General features: G+C 41.0%; 1 protein-coding gene across 3 annotated transcripts in view; it reads left to right on the plus strand.

The window, feature by feature from the left end:
- SRGAP1 (SLIT-ROBO Rho GTPase activating protein 1) overlaps positions 1-19,212 on the plus strand; it is a 162,636-nt gene that overhangs the window by 126,956 nt on the left and 16,468 nt on the right. The window contains exons 12-16 of one of the 3 annotated variants that reach the window (XM_076332133.1): positions 1,557-1,659; positions 5,365-5,425; positions 5,584-5,661; positions 7,203-7,337; positions 17,758-17,863. In XM_076332133.1, the coding sequence (XP_076188248.1) occupies positions 1,557-1,659; positions 5,365-5,425; positions 5,584-5,661; positions 7,203-7,337; positions 17,758-17,863 (483 nt within the window). Of the gene's footprint in view, positions 1-1,556; positions 1,660-2,172; positions 2,207-4,575; positions 4,851-5,364; positions 5,426-5,583; positions 5,662-7,202; positions 7,338-17,757; positions 17,864-19,212 lie in introns of those variants that run through there. The other 2 variants (XM_076332140.1, XM_076332147.1) reach the window with 2 other exon arrangements.

The raw sequence follows: 19,212 nt of genomic DNA on the forward strand, positions 1-19,212 counted from the left end.
ATTCCTGGGGACACCTCTACAGACTTCAGACCAGCCTTTCTCCCACCACTCCATGGTCCATTTTAGCTCTGTAAAGCTGGACTTACTCACCTTCTTTCCTCACACGACCCCAGTTGAAAAGCGGTAACAAATCAGAGCATTATTCCCAATTGCTGTCATTAATTCTGAGACCTGTGTCTTTAACTTTAACTCTGCCCCCAGATGCTACCAGGAATGCATGGAAGTCAGCAAGCTTATGTCTAATGAGAAAAACGTTCTTTCTTGACTCCAAAGCAGGAGACTCATCAGGCTCACATCATCCTAAATTCCCTGCTGTGCAAGAAGCTGAAAGAAGATGATGGATTTAGGCAATGATTTTACCTTAGTAAAGTGGGAGAGCAGCCTGAAGCCATCGTACCTCCTATCTTCTCACAACTGGTCACTTAGAGAAAGAAACTCTGAGGGAGTAGGGCCTGCCTGTCCGTTCCTCAGCACCAGTTCCCCTGCTTAGGCTGGGACATGCCTATTGCCCCAAGGCTCAGTTAAGTTTCCAGACTGTAAGACACGCAAACGGAAATGTTCTTCGAGGTCAAAGTTAAATTGTAGAAGGGAAGAGGATATCTTTAAAGATGAATTTAAAATAGCGGGTAGTACCCAAACAGACCAAAGTCCCACCACTTAATGTTCTATGCATTACTGTTCCTCACTGTTTCCCCCAAAACATTTGATTTTTTGCTGATTCCTGAAAAGCCTATAGAAACATTGGACTTCTGGTGCAGGGAAACTAGGGAAGCTGTTGGCATGTAGCGTGCCCTGACATTCACAAAATAAATTATGACCTAGAGAACAACATCTATTTCCTGTAATCTCTTTCAGTTGTAGTCATCACATGTGTAACACACTAGGTAAACGTTTTGCAGACCAAAGTTTTGTATGTTCTTCCTTTTCTTTTTTTGCGCTATGCTGCTTTTGTTTATTTGTTTCAAGTTGATGATATTCTTTTAATTCCTTTAGCTAATTTGCAAGATGTTTCTTTTCTTGTGTGAAGATGTTGATGGTTGGCTAAAGCTGTTTAACCTTCCCGGCTCTAATTGAAAATGCAGATGGTTTGGTTTTGAAGCATCTTAGGAGTGTGCTGAGCAGCTTTAATTTGCATTTGAAGCTTCTCCAGCATGAAGCAACTTTTCTGCTTGATAAGAGGTGCTTCGAGTGGCCTGTGTTCTGCCATGGCTGGCAGGATGAATTCCAGTGGTTGCTGCACATTTCATGCATGACCGCAGCAAAAAAGGCCATTCCAATTGTGCAGTGTTTGGAATAAATGTATATGGTAAAACTGCAAAGCAGGGATTCATAAAGAATGTCAATATTTATCCATAAGTAATGCATTTTTAATGGGGGAGTTCTCCACTCTTTAATCACTGTTACACTTAAATTTGATGGAAAGTGTTTATTTGATAAGTACGGTGTTTATTTCTCCCTTTTCAATGTTCTGTTGTTTTGCCATGAGCTTACCGACATTTCATTTTATTGTGTGACTTAATTCTGCCTTGCTCAGTAATCATATTCCCTTCCCTTAGGCCTCCAAATCTTCCCCCTAAGCCCCAGAAACACAGGAAGCACAGACCCCGATCACAGTATAGTGCTAAGTTGTTTAATGGTGATTTGGAGTCATTCATCAAGGTACTGGCACCAGCCACCCCAGTGGCTGATCTCAACACTTCTTACTATAATGGTCACCACCTCACTTGGGCTGAGGCAGATCATTATGTTTAAGTCTGTCCTGGGGCTCTTTTCTTTCCCGGTTGATCAATATAATACTTCCTGAAGTCAGAGGGAAAGAGGGGGATTCATCTCTCACGTTAGCCTCCCTACGATTTTGTTAATCAAGTAGGGATAGTATTGGCAGCCTGGTTTTGTTAGGAAACTTAGTATCACGTAGAAGATAGGATGTAGTGGTGCATCCCGTGACTTAGCACAATTTCCTGCTTGCCATTTTCATTACATTCAGTATTCAAAGTCTGTGGAGAAGCAGTATTACCCTGGGTTTGATATCCAGCTTTTGATTTCCTATGACTTTAGGAATTTATTATATTGTGTGAAATTGTGATCACCGCTATTCTGGATCTTGTATCATCTTTGCTGTATTTACTATCTTCTTCTTTCTCATACTTTTATTTCTAATAATGCTTCTAGCCGAGGCCGAAGGAACTCTCACACGAGACATCAGGTATAGTTCTGGTGACAAGAGAACCATCTCTGCCTCTCTCTCGGGTTGCATTCACGCCTGGCTCAAAATTAGTTCTTTAAAAGACCTGGAGGGAGAAGTTTGCATTAAGAAATGAGTGTACAAGTACAGCAGGCAAAACTGAACCAGAGCACAACTCTGGAGTGATTGTAGTCTTAAATGATGGATATTTCCTTATTCATTAACAAGCGCCTGCCCATCAGAGTCAATTAGTGCCTCTGGACAGTAGCTGACAGAGCTAAGGGAAAGAAATCTTAAAAAAATATGTAACAGTACATTTATAAACGCAGTGAATGAAATTCCCGACTGCAAGCTCTGTGAACTGGGTTTGAATGTTACAGGGATTTTTTTTTCTTCCTGTGCAACATAGCTAGCAGCAAATATTTTGCAGAACAAATTCTGTGCTCAGCGGCACCATACCAGTTTAGCTGTCTTTGAATTAAGCTTTCAGCCACCCTCAGTACAACTATAGGGAAAACTATTATTATTATTATGCAGGCGGTGCTGTGAGGTGCAAAGACTTTCAGGAAATCATCACATGATGCAAGAGATTAATATAATGAACAGTTTCTTGCTCAAGGATGAAAGTAAGCAAAGAAGCAGAAACTCCCACAACAAAAAGCCCCTGGATTAGAGAAGCACAGAGCAAATCAGGAGAAATGGTACCCCGTCATTTTCCCTCACAGAGAAGAAGGTTATGCTACATGGCAGTGTGGGTGACAGGGCTCACTTCCAACTGCAGAGTCCTACATAGTTAGCCTTTCAAAAGGAAAGAGGAAAAGAAAGCTGGTAGCCTTATGACAGATTTGCCAGTGTGGGAGCTAACCTAGGAAAGCATCCCTGCCCAAAGACCATGTCTTTCCTGATAGGGATGAGTCATTTTGACAGGCACAAAAGGATTACAGCTAGTGAAATACAGTATCACACTAAATTGCTTTTTGTTACATTTTTGCATCATAAGAAATGATAATTAGTCCCAAACATATATTCACTGACTACACACATCAGATTAAATTCACAGCCGCAGTAGGGTCACCGTTCTTGACATTTCACCAACACAGATTGTTACTTCAAATTATTTTCCTGTCATTAGATCCAAAATCCAAAGCTGTTAGTTTAGATTATTTCAGGGAATTACTTAACTACAAAGTTCTGCGTGGTTCTGAACAGATTCTCCAAAACCAGGTATGAAAGTAATTTACTTTTTTTGTAATTTCTTACTGCAAACACTATCTTTCCTGAGGCTTTACATTCTTTGCATGAACCAGCGTACTAACAGGAGATACGGGTGCATGTTGTGCATGTTTTCTAATACTCTGCTTTTTTGGAGAGCCAGGCTGCTCAGTGTTGGTGAAGATGACAGTATTCCTGGATTTAGCAACTGACCTGTTCCATGGTGGTTTTTTTATTCAGCTGTTACTGAATCATGACACAACTTAAACAGAAAATGCTCATCCAGACAGTATTGGTTCTTGGCTAGCCAGTCTTTGCTAAGTTTTAAATTAAAAGACAAACAAGCCACAATTTAAACAGCGTAATTAGCAGTTCAGTCTTTTGTAAGCCCCACTAAAACATGGAGTACACAGAAGATCAGGGGTTAGGTTATCTCAGGAAGTGCATTTTTTCATTGCTTCACTGTGTGTTATTTTACAAATTTTTTTTAGTATTTGGCTTTTCTTCTACTTGGGCTTAATTCATAAACTTCCCATTAGTGTAATTTAGCATGAAAATGAAGGACTAGTTTGTAAGAGGAAATGTGTATTCTGAGTTACAGGGTGCTTTTGAATTCGTGGTTTTGTAATACATACTGGTTTTATATTAAACTTTCAAATGAATTAGTCAATTCTCTAAGCGCTTACTATTTGAAATTCACTTGAAAAGAAAAATTATAGCTTCCAAGACAAGAATTTCAAAGGTACCTATTATTTATGAAACAGTAATTTTTCCAGCATAAGCACCAACTTTTCTAAATAATTTTTAATCATATGATTTGTGTCTTTAATAGATATTTGATGACTTGTAGTCATTAGTGTGCTTGGGGTAAAACATCCATTTTTTAAAGTGCCAAAACACACAGATGAAGGACTGTGACAGTTCTTTTGGAAAATCAGCAGTTTAAAAGAAAAACGACAAATAACTCACTGAAAATTAGTGTATAGTCATCTTCTCCCCCTCCCATCACAAGCATTTTTTCTCCTTTATTAAAACACCTCTGCTTAACTGAAGATGTAGCTATAGACCTGCTGCTGGCTCATGGTTGAGGCCAGGAGCTTTGACTCCTGAGCTCTGCCAGTTGCAGGCGGGGAGGTGTAGGCTGTAACCTCCCTTTCCCAATACTTTTGTGCCTACAGAAGAGGCAGCTGAACCACATGCTCATCTCAAAGTGGCTGCAGTTCACCACCCAGTGTATTCCCAGCTAGTCAGAGCAACCTAAAACAACGCGCTGGGCCATCATCTGCCCTGTGTTAGGACACGCAAATCAGCAGAGCACGTAGGAGCGCTCTCAGGTCAGGAGGGAGACACCTCGTACCCCATGCAATGTCATTTGGTGGCTCTTCTCCAAGAACACTTCTGATAATCCAGCAGGTCCAGAAGAGGCCTTGTCAACTGTTTGTGATCAACATTTTTTACCAAAAAAAAAAAGCAACTCGAGGAATTAGGTCCTGTGTAATTAGGTCCATGTAGGATTTTCTCCACCAGGAAAAGAAAGGTAAGTTAAATGGATGCAGAGGGATCATCTTCATCATGAATTATTATTCTTAATAATAAACTTTTAAAAAGGCAAATTCACTGCTTTAACTCATTTTGCTTCAAAAATCTAAAACATATGCATGAGCTTAGATGTCGCATACAGTGTTAGCCAGATACAGTGGCAGAGATAGAGAATGAAGTCTCTGAATTTCCCAATTCAATGATTCTAATGAAGAACCGTAATCCTTTCTCTTCACCTGTTCCTTTCCCTCCCTCCCTAAATGGGAAGAGAACTCTGTTAGAAATGGTATTTTTTCTTATGTGTTTTTTTGCCAGCACTGTATGTCCATCTGGATTGACCAAGAAAATGCATTTTCACATTCAGTCCAGAGTAGGGAGGTTTCCTCTTCCCAATCTGCAGTTAACTCTTTCTGCTCTTGTTTTTCCAGGATTCAGGACAAGTCATTCCTCTCATCGTGGAAAGCTGTATCAGATTTATCAATTTATACGGTAAGCTCTGAAACACACTATGTCGTTTCATTATTGCCCTTTTTTGTGTATCTTTTGCATAATACATTTACCACCACAACTTTGTTTTTAAAATAGAGATTAAAAGTATTTTAAAAACTAGATTCATTTCTCACCGCTGTCTCCCATCTTTGCTGCAGGTCTTCAGCATCAGGGAATTTTCAGAGTGTCTGGTTCCCAGGTGGAAGTCAATGATATTAAAAATTCATTTGAGAGAGGTAATTGCATTTTCATTTATTCAAGCACCTTAATATCTGACATTTAAAAAATCTTTTAAATTCTAATTACTTTCTTGGCTGTTTAAGCAGTTTGTATGCACTTTGTGTACTGCATCTAAAACTTTGCATCGTCATATGCTTAAAGATGAAGTATAATGATGACGTACATGTTTTTCCCCCGTTACGTCCTAGGAGCTTGAGGTTGTTTTTCATTTTGTTTAGACAAGGCATATGACTCTTGAATCAACTGTAAACTTTAGTCTTTTGTTAATGATAAACTGTAAATAATAGTTTGTCTATATTTTATTTTAAAGATCCTCAGAAAGGAAAGATTATGGTTTTTTATTAGATTCAAGAGACTACTTAATGCAATTTGAGAACCCTGTTACTTGATCTTCTGGAATACGAGTGCTCAACTTTCTGACCCCTCTGCCAAAGTGGCATCACGATCAATGAGAATACAGGCTGTGAAAGGGTCGTCCCATTTTCAACCACTGTTTTCATTCCCAAAGGAAACTTCAGCCCCAGAGGAGGAATTCTGGGAAAGATACTAGGAAGTGAAAACAGCTTCTTAAACATGAGTGGCTTGCAACATCCAGCCTAGGATTGCTCTGCTAGGGGAGCCAGGATCCAGCAATCCCCTAATTGTGTTAAAACAATACTATCTACAATTTTTTTTAAATCTTACATTCTCTTTTCCTGGGTCTTAGAAGCTGGTTTTTTAATTTCCAGAAAAACCTTTTGCAGACCATCTGCTAATGAGAAAACCCTTGGAGCAATAAGTCTTGTGACTAAAAGCATGAAAAAATATGCACAGTATTTTTCTCCCCAGGATTAGTTATATATCTTGTTAAACCTGATCTCGTCTTTGACAAGATACGTGAAGCAGCTGTTTTTACATGCTAAGTGAAGCCACATCTTCCTATTCTCCAGCTTTTAAATCTGCCTTATTGTTAACTGCTTCTCCTAGGTAGTGCTATTTTGGAAGACAGATACATTTTAAAGTGTTTCAAAATAAAGATTAAGTCTTTAAAATTACACGTAGTTCAGTCATGGCTGAGGTTTCAGTTAGGGTTTCAGTTCCTATACTGCGTTTTCACAAAATGGTTGCACATATTCCTGAATGTTTTAGTTTTTCAGAATGAAGACAAATTTCCAATTCAAAGAGTTATCTAACTCAATTTGCTTTATGTAAGCTCCCAAAGAATAGTCTGAGAAACCCTATTCAATTAAGAACATTTGGCTTTTTTATTTTACTAACTGTAAATGACAACATGTTTATAAATACCTAGTTGGAAGTTCAGGACTTAAGAGATCACTAGGTTATGTAATTTAAAGGAAGCTTTATTTAGGCTCCCTGTTTTAGTTTAATCATAGCCTGGGATTTTTAAATCAGTGTTTATTATCTCACTTGAATGCTTGCATTGCCACCTCCCACATACTAAAAACAAAAAACCCCAAAAATGTCACTCACTTATAAAAATGTTGCATGCAAGAATGCTCCTGCGTGTGTGTTTCATTCACTTTATTTACTTTTTAAGGTGAAAATCCTTTGGCAGATGACCAAAGTAACCATGACATTAATTCAGTTGCTGGAGTACTGAAGCTCTATTTCCGAGGGCTGGAAAATCCTGTCTTTCCTAAGGAAAGATTTAATGATCTTATTTCTTGTATCAGTAAGTAGAAATCTCTGTTTCTTTCTCAATAGAATTTTACTTTCATATATACAGTAGCGGCCTGAAAAAAGAGCTAACTTCACAGATTTTTCTGAGACAATTTGTTTGCCATCTGTAACAGTCTGGGTCAGTTATTAGTCATACTCGCAGCTGTGGTTGTTCCCTTTTTCCAGTGGGATTAATGTACAGTACAACTCTTTGTTTAATAGGGCAGGAAGAATATCGTTTGGTATACAAGAGATAGTTAAATTTAAACGCATTATTATTTTCCTCTGTGCACTGGGGCAGACAGAAGGGGAGGAAGTCATGACTGTGCAAACAGAGTGCGTTACTTTCCACAAAGGTTTTCATGCCCCGCAGCTTGGAGTCAGCACTGGTGAATAAGTAACTAACTGCTCGACATTGTGAGGTTCTGGACCTTTATTGCGCTCAGCTTAAAACCCCCAATCCAACCGGCAGGAAAACCCTTCAGTGCAGGAACGGAGGGGAGCCACTGAGTGTTGTCTGCAGAAGAGCTCGGTCTGCCTTCCAACACAGAAGCATGACCAGGCTGCAATGGGATGCCTTGAAGGAGCGTTGCATGGGTCTGTGCACTGCTGGTGTTTGTAGCCGGACGCAGAGAGGTTGTGGTAATTTAGGAAGTTCTCAGTGGATGAGTGAATTGCTCTGGCATGCACAAAACCTCTTCCACTTCACAGATCCCTGCAGATGTTGAGGAGGGGTGAGGCCAAGCCAACCGTCAGTAGGCTTACTGTTCCCCGTGGGTCCACTAGAAGTGGTCAGAGGTGCTAGCTCTGTAGAATTTCCTCCTTTCAACCCTTCCTTTGTAACTTGCCTGCTTCAGCCAAATGGAGAAAGAGGCAGTTTCACAGGTAACAAGGGCCAGTCCTTTGGGATATTAATTAGGGCAGGCTCTCTCCAAACTGTGTTATTTTGGCAAAGGGGTCTCAGCCCAGCAGGCAGGACTGCAGATCCATGCATGTGCATTCTCCTGGGCTGGCCATCAGATGGGCTTTTCTGCTCCCTGCCAGGGGAACCCAGCGTGTGTGGTTTCCTTCCCAGAAAGGGAGGATTGCAGTAATTCAGCCTGGAGGTTACAAATACATGGATCACTGTGACCAGGTCTATGTGCAATATTTTGTGTTTCATTTTTTGTGGAGTTTTCTGCAGCTGTTGCTGTTTACAGACTCGGTGGTACTGAGGAGTCCTGAAGGACCTCAAAACCGCAGTTTAACAGTCTGATCCCTGATGCTGAGGGGTACGTTGTCTCTTTAGGAAGCATATTCTTGGTTCTGCCTGAGTTCAGCTTTAGCTAACTGCGGTGCCACAGCCCAGAAAATGTCTGTGAGTCATAGAAATTGAAATCTAAAAAGGGATCGTTTTGACTGAGTGATTTTCTGCATGACAGGGATGATGGAACTTTACCTAATAATCCTGCACTGATTTCCATAACTTCTGGATGAATTAAAGCATGTCTGCTGGAAAAATTTATTGATTTAATGGCTTCAGTTGACAGAAAACCTACCACATTCTTGGATAAGCTGTTCGAATGATTAATCACTTTCATCGTTAAACATTTGTACCAGATTTCCTTTTCAAAATTTCTGCTGTCAGATTCTGCCCATTGGATCTCTTTATGACTTTATTATTTTGACTAAGCATTAAGAAAAATAGAAATGGTGGTTCTTATATGCGGAGATGGTATTGCACTCTGCTGTGTTGAAGAGCTTTAAATAGAACTGTAAATTATCAAGAATGAGTATTCGGCTTGCAGAGATTATACAAGTGAGTACTTAGGAGATGCAAAAATATTTGCCCAAAACAACCTTTTAAATGTGTTCCAAGAAGAGAAACCTGGATGATTGCTAAGAGTTTCCGTTCACCATTGAAGCATCTCAAGACAGGATGGGGTATTTGGAAAGTGGGGTAGAAGTTCAGTGGACTGAGTTTGTGTACACGGCACCTGCGCAGGCAGGAGAGGTTCACCAACCTCTCAGAGCATCACTGTCTGAGAGGGATCCAGTTCAGTTATTCCAAAATGGTCTTTTGTTATTAAGAACTTCAAGGAAAATGGCAATGAATACTAGATCCCTAGCGTTAGGCCTTGGTTTCCTTAGAGGATGTCCAACTATTGCATGTTCAAGGTAGGCGGTGGATTATTTTCTTGCAAAAGAGTTGGCAACCTGGTTTTTTTAAAAATAGTGTCATCCAGCAGAGATGAAATCAGTAACAACCAATAGCCTGGAACAAAGTCACTGCTTTTCCCAGCCACATTTTTAAATGGGACAGTTATTGGGAAAGAGGTGTTGCCATCTAATCCTGGTTTTGACTGGCTGTTCTCTGAGGCTGTCGTAAATCTGGATTATAATCTCTACAACAGCTTGTCAAAATGAGGTGTAATGGCTGAGTAGTTCTGCTAGGTTTGATTTCCGCTATTGCTGTTACAGAAGAAAGCAGAGGATTTTCTTCCTGATAATGTGTTGTAAGAGTCCCAGATCTGTTTCTGGCAGGTTTTGGAGTAAGCCAGGGGAGGATGATTTTGTTGTTGTTTGGTTTGGTTTCCACAAGGTTATCTTCTGGGGCACTCTGAAATGGCATGTCAATGCCTGCCTTCATCAGAGGGAGGAGAGGTAAGTTTGGAACGTGGCAGGACAAAAGGGGTTTTCTCTTTGAGCACGTTGGGGTGGCTTTAGTTTGTGTTGTCGCGGTGTGGGTTTTGAATGTGGCGTAGGCAGAGAAAGAAACTTTCTTGTGCCTTGCACCCACAGCCAGCCCCAGAACCGCACGCTGAGAACAGGGTGTCTGCATCTTCTGATTATCTGAGAAGCCTGAGGTGGAGTGTTTTTACAGCTGTGTACCTAGCCTATGCACTTCATTAAGTGGCCCACTACTTCCAGGGAATAAGATGTTGGGTTTTTTTAAAAAAGAACCAAGCATTTCAGAATATACTACCTGTCACAGTTTAGTTTAAATAGCACCTATGTGATACGTACTATCAAAAACTGTCTGTCTCAAAGACTCTTTCCATTGCTACCTTTTAACCTTAACGCTTTGTATATCTTGCAGAAAGGAAGACACTCTAGGCAAGATTTTTCTCCCACTTCAGACTTTTAACTTGTCATAATTGCATTAGTTTCTTTTTCTGTGCTCATGTGGCCTCACATATTAAGTATGTTGGTCTTCATGTTAACGGGAGCAGGGCCAGACTCCCTTTCCTCTGTGAGAACACATTACTGTAACTTCTTTAGATTACAATTGATATGTAAAGTCCAGAAAGCATTCACATTTTTAATTAAGGGGGTTTAAACACTCATAATTCATATCGCATTCACTATCTGATAAACAGCGAGAAAAGAAATAAACATTAAGTTGTTTTCAAATAGTTTTTTCCAAGATAAATGTCAGTGTGGTTTTTTTAATCGTTGGCAGAAATTGTTACAAAAGGGGAGAGGGAGAAAGCAAATTCATAAAGTTAATGTTCACATAAAACTGTAAAAGGGCAGAATGTCACACATTTTATATGGAAATGTAATGTTGCCAGTGAAAAACCCCTTGAAACTGAAGTACTTAGTTATGGATGTCAAGCGTAATTGAGGCTACAGCTGCAAAATGAACCTTTCCTCAGTACAGCCACTGAGGAATTCCTTTGCATTTATGCATATATTTCCAAATGAAATAGAGCATTGTGATTTAATGCTTTCCCTTTTGCAAATACAGTGGAACAGTGCAAAATGACTGTGACTTTTAGGGCAATTTGTATTAATTAGACTCATGAGAACAATGTTACCCTGTTTGGGTTTATGAACTGGTTTAGATAAAATTTGGGCCAAATTATGACTTCTCCAGAGCAAGCATGAAAGGTAGGACAGAACATAAAGAATCCATCTGATTATGGGCCATAATCCTGCATTCTCAGCAAAAGGAGTGGCTACTGTTGGTCCCAGCAGCACTCGGCAATCGAGAGGGTAAAATAAGTTGGGGGGGAAGGGAGGAGAGTTGCACTGTACTTCTTTTCTGCCCCTTTGTAGAAACAGGTTGGGCCAAACACAAGCAAAATATTTGTAACAGGATTTACTTGAAGGCAGAGGGTGCTGAAGCTGTGCTGAGACTTGGCCATAATTCACCTTCACTGCTGGGGAACTGCAGTTCCTCTCCTGGTGTGAGTTCTTATACACATGAATCACTTTTACATACATAGCTGTGCAATGCAGCAGCAGACACATCTCAGCTACCCAGACAGCTTAGCTTCTGTCCAGGTGATTATAATTCTTCTTGGTTTCATCTCCCTTGCCTTAAATTTGATATACTAAGATGCCAGGATGGATGCAAACTTACATCTTTTTTCCTTCTGATTTTCATCATTTCAGTCCCTTGCTGCCAGCAGTGTCCATTTACCTAAAGGCATAAATGTTATGGAAGGAAATTATTTTATTGCTTTTCCAGACTATTGCCCATTACCTAAAAAGTAAAAAAACTATGTTCTGAATTGTCAACTCTTCCTGAAAAAGTTTCAACAAAATGACAACTTCCCTAAGTGACAGTGGAGACCGTTGTGTTTGTCTTCCAGTAATGCATTCTTAAATAGATCTGAAAGAGCTGTAAGTGGTATTGCTGAGTTAATATATACATATCTTTGAGATGGATTGGACCCATCTACCAAAGTGGAAAGAGGCACAAATTGTTAACTTCAGCACTAATACATATTCATGTAATTTACTTGTCAGCTGCAAGTTGACCATAGAAATTATATCTGCAAGTGTAACTCAATCCCATTTGACATTCAGTGGGCGTGTAAAATACGCATTAGGCATTCACTCTGTTACTAGTAGGCACCACTTCAAGTGGAAGTAGCAAGTGACCCACACACAGAGATACCACATTGGATTTTATCCTTCAAAACGGTGGTCCTAAAGGAGAGAGGTAGCTTACATTACCATTGTTTGCTTTCTTCTTCCTCCTTTGTGCTACCCTTGCCTGTGAAATATGCTTAGCTTGCACAGCACTGGCTGTTAGTGTAGCACAATTCATTCATTGCTGACACCAGGTTTCTCCTTCCATGGGTTCTGATCAATAATATCTTCCCTTTGCAAAATGTTTGCATTTCTTTTGTTACTTCTGAGATTGGCCCGTGGAGGCTGCCTGTTAACTGAGGGTGGTAGAACAGACACAATCCAGAACTCAAGTTTCTGAGCTCTGACTGCTCCCAGGCTGAATCTTCTCCTCATTGGATAACCACGTCTCACCACCAGTACAGGAGAGGCCATGTGTAGAACCATGACCAGCAAAACTACAGTGCTTTTGTAGCATTTTTAACTAAACCAGAGTGATAAAGGCATGTAGCTGTCCAGTTGGCCCAAAATATTTCGGAACCACCAGCAATTGCTCTCTTGCAAAAGTCTTTTGTTCTTCATCACCAAAGAGCTGCATTTATATATTTGAATATTTATTGCCTTTTACATGCTCCACTACTTCAGGATTATTGCTTAATTAAACTTCAATTTACATTTTCTTAATGTTATTTAGGATGAATGTGTCCCTGTCTTTGTTTATAATTTAGTTTTGTTTTATTTGTATTTGGGGGCTTGTGTTAGTAATTGTGTTTTCTCCCCTCTCGGGTTTCCTTTACTCTTCTGAGGCAGATTGTTCACTTTTTATCTGTTTCACTTTAGAATCTGCCTTTGCAAAAACCTGATCGTGAGTCACCAGGTGGTTAAAATGTGTTATTTCTCATGGAAGAGAAAAGTGGACATTCATTGATTCTGTGTGTCTCTGCAGTAAGCAAAGGTGACACCACCACTCCAGAACAGGTTCCAGTGTTCTTGGCAGCTGAAGATCACACCTTTTAAGGCTTGAGTAGCTAGGATTTATGCTTATCTCATGCTATTGAGAACTGGTCCTTAGCCCGTGGCTGACAAAGAGGCAGCTAGCTGATAAGTAATTCTTTCATTTATGCAATGACATTAGTCTCAGCTGGATTCATTCATCCAGTTCAAGGACAAGGAGTGTTTTCAGAGGAAGTCCATGGGAGATCAATAAATAAATCTTTTCCAAGAGCAATGCAAGATTGCATCTCAGCAGATTTTCTTGTGGAGGTTGTGATCTGCCTCTTCAGAGGATTTCATGAAGAGGTCGGACAGACGTCTCTCAGAGGTGATTAAGGTGAAGTCAAAGGGTGAGATTGTAGACTTAAATGATCTCTGAAGAGTCCTCCAAGCTTTCTGTTTTTCGTTTTTTGTAGTAGCTGGTGGAGGCTCCTTAGATCCCAAACACCTCTGATGCTTAAATGCCTAGATAATTTTATGGATACACAGAAAACCAAGCTCCTTATATTATTAGGGTGCTTTGCTCCATTATTGTCTGCTAAAAATACATTAATAGTTCTGAGCACAGGTGCCTGTCTCTTCCACAGAGTGCTATAGCCATGAAGCCCCAGAAGCTGGCCTCTTCCCCTTCTCTTGTTTCACCCCACAAATGTCTCCTGTGCTCTGGGGTCCACTGTAGCTCCACTTTGACAGGAGCACAGTGTTCCCACGCCAAACACCTTCTTGTCTGGCTGGCAGGAAACTCTCCTGCTTGTGGGTTTGACCCCCATGGCTGAGATGGGTCCAGAAGGCAGGTGTGTCAGACCAGAGCTCCAAAAGTTTTGCTATGCTCTGAGAACTGGGAACTAGAAAATAATAACCATTTCTATTTGTGATATTTACCTGACGGTAGTCTTGATTTGTGGTTGATATTCATGTGTCCTTCACACAGAGCTCCCTTCCCTCCCTCACTCCACAGTCAGAAAAAACACGTTAGTTCTCAGTGTGCTTGGCCTTGCCAGAGGCTTGTCCTGTTGCTTGTGTTTGGGAATGTGAGTCTCATCGTATCATTAGAGTAATGAACCAGTTTTCAAATCCCCTGATTTCTATTTCTGCTTGGCAGCTAATTGCATTATTAGGACAAGTCATGTAATATCAGCACTTCAGTTTTCTTAGCTGAGAAATGGGTAATACCTCACTGGGCGCTGAGGTAGAGCTAATTACAGTTCTTGAAAATCAGAGTAATGAAAAGAGGGCCTCCAACAGAAGTGCTGTGAGAGGGGAGACACAACCAGCTTTCTGCAGTGTTGGGATGGCCAGTGGTTTCTCACAGCAACCAGCTTGTAGCCTGGATGGCCGTTTTGCCCCGAGGCTCTCTTCAGCAAATCCGGTGGAGGCAAAGCAATGCTTTCTCTTCCCTCTTCATGGGAAGCAGCAGAGCTGCAAATTCTTTCTGCCTGGATGCAGAAAGATCGCTCTGTATTCATTCCTTCTTTGCTACGTACCCAAACACTCACGCACAGCATACACAGAAGCAACTATGAAATTTGGCTCCTCATTTAAAAGCAGCACGCAAATACATAACATTATTACCTATCTCCTTTAAACCAAATCAGTGCTGAGAAAGAAAAACAAGCCTTTTGAAATAACATGGAAAGCACATGAATATTACCATTTGGCAGTAGTTTGGATTTTCAATAAAGGGGCTTTCATGGAAACTGGGACTGGGTTACCAGGAAGGTACTGGAAATACACACACCTCATTCCAGCGTGTATAGCTTGTAACTGCTTCAGTATAGAGGTGACCTGCTAGTACTTAGTACTGATCATGCTTCTGGTAGGGCAGCTGGGATAGCTCAACACATGGCCATACAGCCAAACTCTCTGTGCCTACTCTGCCGTGTCCGTGCTGCCTACTGGGACCAGTTCCTGGCTCATGCATCCTGTGAACCATGTCTAGGAACTACTTGGAAGAGTTGTAGTTGGCGCAGACCACAAGTACATTGGAGAGTGTGATAACTACTGTGTGGTAGCTGCCTGCCGGTGTTCAAGACTGTGCCCCGTCCTGGTTTAGCTCACTAGTTTAGACAGAGCTATTGCATCTGAATAGGCAGCACACTGCTGGAAGGAGCCGCTGGACGCATCTGGGAGCCCGGCCAGTGCATTTCTCGAGTCTGATTTGAGTTCAGCAATGACTGAACCTGGTCCAGGGCCAGTCTCCAGAACTGCCTGGAAGAGGAGGGTCTGCAGCACAAGGCATTAGCCAGGAAAGGCTTTAATGCAGAAGGCAGGTCCTGGTGCTGCATCACAACTTCCCTCCAGCTTCCACATCCAGGACACAGGGTGGAAAAGCTGGAGAGGAGCTGTCCCACAGCACCGCACAGCAGTGCTGCTGAGGCAGGAGTGTTGAAGGATGTAACCAAAGCGCCTTTGGACCTTCTTCCCTCAGCCCCACTCCATAGAAAATCCACCTGTGCACATGCACACAGGCTCAAAACCACCCAGACCTACAACTCCGTGTACAGAGACTCAGAGGCAGGCTTGTCAGGGGGAAGGTCGGCTGAGCTGGAGACTCACAAGGCGCCACTAGCTGTAGCAGCAGCTGCTTTTTTTGGAAGATCGGGAACTGAAGATACGATCAGGCTCCTTCCACTTAGTTTTGGAGAGTTGCTTAGTTTAGGCAGGTGGAGAAAGGCCTTGCACTAAAACTGGTGTCTGTGGACTGTGCAGAACAGCAGTGTGGCACTACAGTGCAGAAGTGAGGGTACGTAGCATTGGCGTCTCCAAGATATCGTATGCACTGGAAAGGGAGAAGAGAATTGTGGTTGTTCTGCAGATCCTCACTGTGCGAGCAGCTCCCAGGCTTAGCACATCCCTGCCATTGACTCCAGTTCTTAACCAGTAACCAGGAATACTTCTTCTTGATTCATGCAGTCCAGGTTTAACAGAAACATAAAAATACATTTCAAATCCCATACTCCACTAGAGAAAGTGTAATGGCTTGCACTGATTTTCAGCTAGATTTTGGGTTCAGTATGACTCATTAGATTATAAATTATACAACTTGTCAGCAGTCCTTTTCCCCGCCAGCTCCGTGGCAGTCAGTGGCATCTCACCAGGGACACCATTCCAGCCTTCAGCCGCTCTGCTAGGAAATAGGATTTTACCTCCCGCAGGAGTTTCGCTTTGTTGCTCCCGCAGTAAATACCACAACCCAAATGGGCTTCCTTCATGCAAGCGGTGGTGGGCTGTTCTCCTTCTGCAGAAACTCCCAAGGAGCCGAGCTTCACCCCATCCCAAAATCTTCTGTTCCCCAGCACACTAGTGGTGCTGAGCCAGTGGGATCTCCGGTAAATGCAGGTGTGGGAACAGGTTTTCCCCCTTAGTTTACTACACTGGCATTTCCTAATGAAGTACAGCACTTCTGTGTGGTAAACAGAAGTCTCGCTGCCGATATGCTCTGCTTATGCTTAGTTCTTGGTACCAAAATACTAATTACTAGACACCAGTTGTTCTTCTAAGAAACATTAAGTCAACACACATTTTGCATCTACAAATAAATGCTGATTGGTAGAAATAGCCATACCAAAGAGCACAAATAAACACCAGGAACCCTGTTTACAGTTAGCATGTTTTTATGTAAGTAATTACTTTAAATGTATGCTGTTAAAGATCACATTTTGTGGTACAAATGGCTTTTCAGCTATTGGAATCGGCTCCTGTTTCTCATTTCCAAATTTTTGAATATCCATTTCAGTGCCACTGGACAGTATTTCTCATGTAGTCTGCTAAGATTTCCCCTAGATGTTGTTAATTGCAGCATTCTTTCTTGGCTGACATAAAAAGCATTACTGAAATTTTAGGTTGTTTCTAACAGTGTCATATACACGGAAAACACATTGAGTAAAAAATCGAGATATTACTTATTTTGAAAAACAATTTATCCTTTTATCCCATCACTACCCCACTTGGAGCCACATAATCTTTCTGACTGACATAGAAGATAATGCATCCTTGTTATAAGACATTAGGAACTGATGCTTTTATTAAGCTGACCTTGTTTTGCCCGCTTCAGGAGAATTTTGGTGGACTGCTATAAAATCATTTGGGAAAATACATGTGATCTTTGTGTTTGTTGCTTACACACTGTAAAACATAAGGCCTTTCTCCTACTTTGCCATTAAGAGAGTTATAGCTGGAGATTTGATTAAGAAAACTCATTAGAGAAGCTCGGTGTTTGGAATATTATATCTGATGTGACCATTCAAATAAAGAGAATGAATCTGTATTTGAAACTGATGGCAAACATCTCTCCTTGGTTCCTTGGATTTATGTGGTGATATTGTGGTTTTGTGAGCTGTCTAGCTCAGCAAGTGGCACAGGGTTTGACTTAGGCAGATTTGTCACTTCTCATATTTAAAGATGTTACTTCTAAACTGTGTGGTTTTAATGAGAGGGAGAAGGACTTTTAGATCTTATTTTTCTAATAGGCCAAAATGAGAAGATACTGGCTAGGGACATGTGATGGTAAAGAGTCAAAGTAAATTGAGTAAACTGACTGAATGCTATTTTAGACCACCATATGAAAGGGAACTTAAAATACTTTCTTCCATTTGCAGGAATAGACAATCTCTATGAGAGGGCTCTTCACATCCGCAAACTCCTCCTTACTTTGCCCAGGTCGGTCCTTATAGTGATGAGATACCTCTTCGCCTTCCTCAACCAGTAAGTGCTTTATCATTCCCCAAGGTACTATACCTTTATCTGCCTTCCTCTGCTGGTATTGAAGTTCTTTGGGTTTACTCATACTCTGTGTAGAATTTACATTTAAGCTCCATTTAACACAAAAGATGATCTAATTGGCGGGGAAAATAGAAGGAAAACACCAGTTTTCATTGAAATTATAATTCCATTTGTCCAAAGCTGAGCAAGGTTGTAATAAGACAGATTAAAGTGTTGTCTGAAATGGGGACTGCAGGCTACAACATTAAAGCTGATAACAAAATAAGCTAATAAGAAAAATAACAAATACAAACTGTAACTACATTAAAAATAATTTACGTAATTTAAAAGTAGATTTTTTTTTCCTTATTTCAAGCTGACTTTAATCTCCTGACGGGAAAAATAAACAGTATATTCAAGCAGCACAGGCACTACAAGCTACCCATTTGATGCTAGGCACTGCCAGGGTGATACTTTGTGTTGCTGCTTCTATTTTCTGGTAATAGGGCTACCAGTATAGAGACCATACATCCCCTGTGTATGCTTCGATATAAAGTAGCTTGGTTCTCACCTTGCAAAACACAGGCAGGTGCTGCACAGAGGGTTGTGTGAGAAAGGGAAAATGGCATTCATGTCTTCATCATCCCAGAAAAACTTCATTCTGAAAGAGAAAATAAAAGACAGGTTGGGCAATTGCACTGTGTTTCTCCCTCCAGTCCTTCACAGCCCTCTCTGGTTTTGCTGACCCCGGTATTTTCACTGCACATTTTGCTTCTTGTGCACTTTGCCCTGCTTCTAGCTTTTCTCTTTCTGCTGCCATATTGTCTGTTTCCTGTTATATCTGTTTTCATATTGCCTTTTTCCTCTTTTTTTCCTAAATTTGCCCTCTGCTGATTCATTCTGTCTTTGTGACCTTCCCCATTTCATCCATCCTGTCTGTTCCTATAGAAACAGGGTCTTTGGAGCTAGGTTATGTGTACGTGCCTGTATTCACAGCTGTTCCCATTTCCTTTCTTCTAGTAATTTCTGAACCTCTTCCAAGCAATATTTAAAAGAGGGGAAGAGATCTAAAGTTTTATGAAAATAACCATTCATTGAAAACATGAATTTATCCCTCCATAGTGACACTGTGTAAATATCTCATAGGCTTATATCGCAGCTTCTCCTCTATTTAGACATACGGATTGGCCAGAGTTACATGAGGTTGTACTCGTTACGTGCTCATGTTAGTTACATCTGTGCTCTCCACAGGAATGCAATTCAGAAAGCAGACTAAATCTCATATGCCTCCCAACTGCTCCTGGTGCATCCACAGGAAAAACATTCCTATAGTTTGACTTTCTGCAAGTCCA

Source organism: Aptenodytes patagonicus, chromosome 1, assembly GCF_965638725.1.
Source record: "Aptenodytes patagonicus chromosome 1, bAptPat1.pri.cur, whole genome shotgun sequence".
NCBI lineage: Eukaryota > Metazoa > Chordata > Aves > Sphenisciformes > Spheniscidae > Aptenodytes > Aptenodytes patagonicus.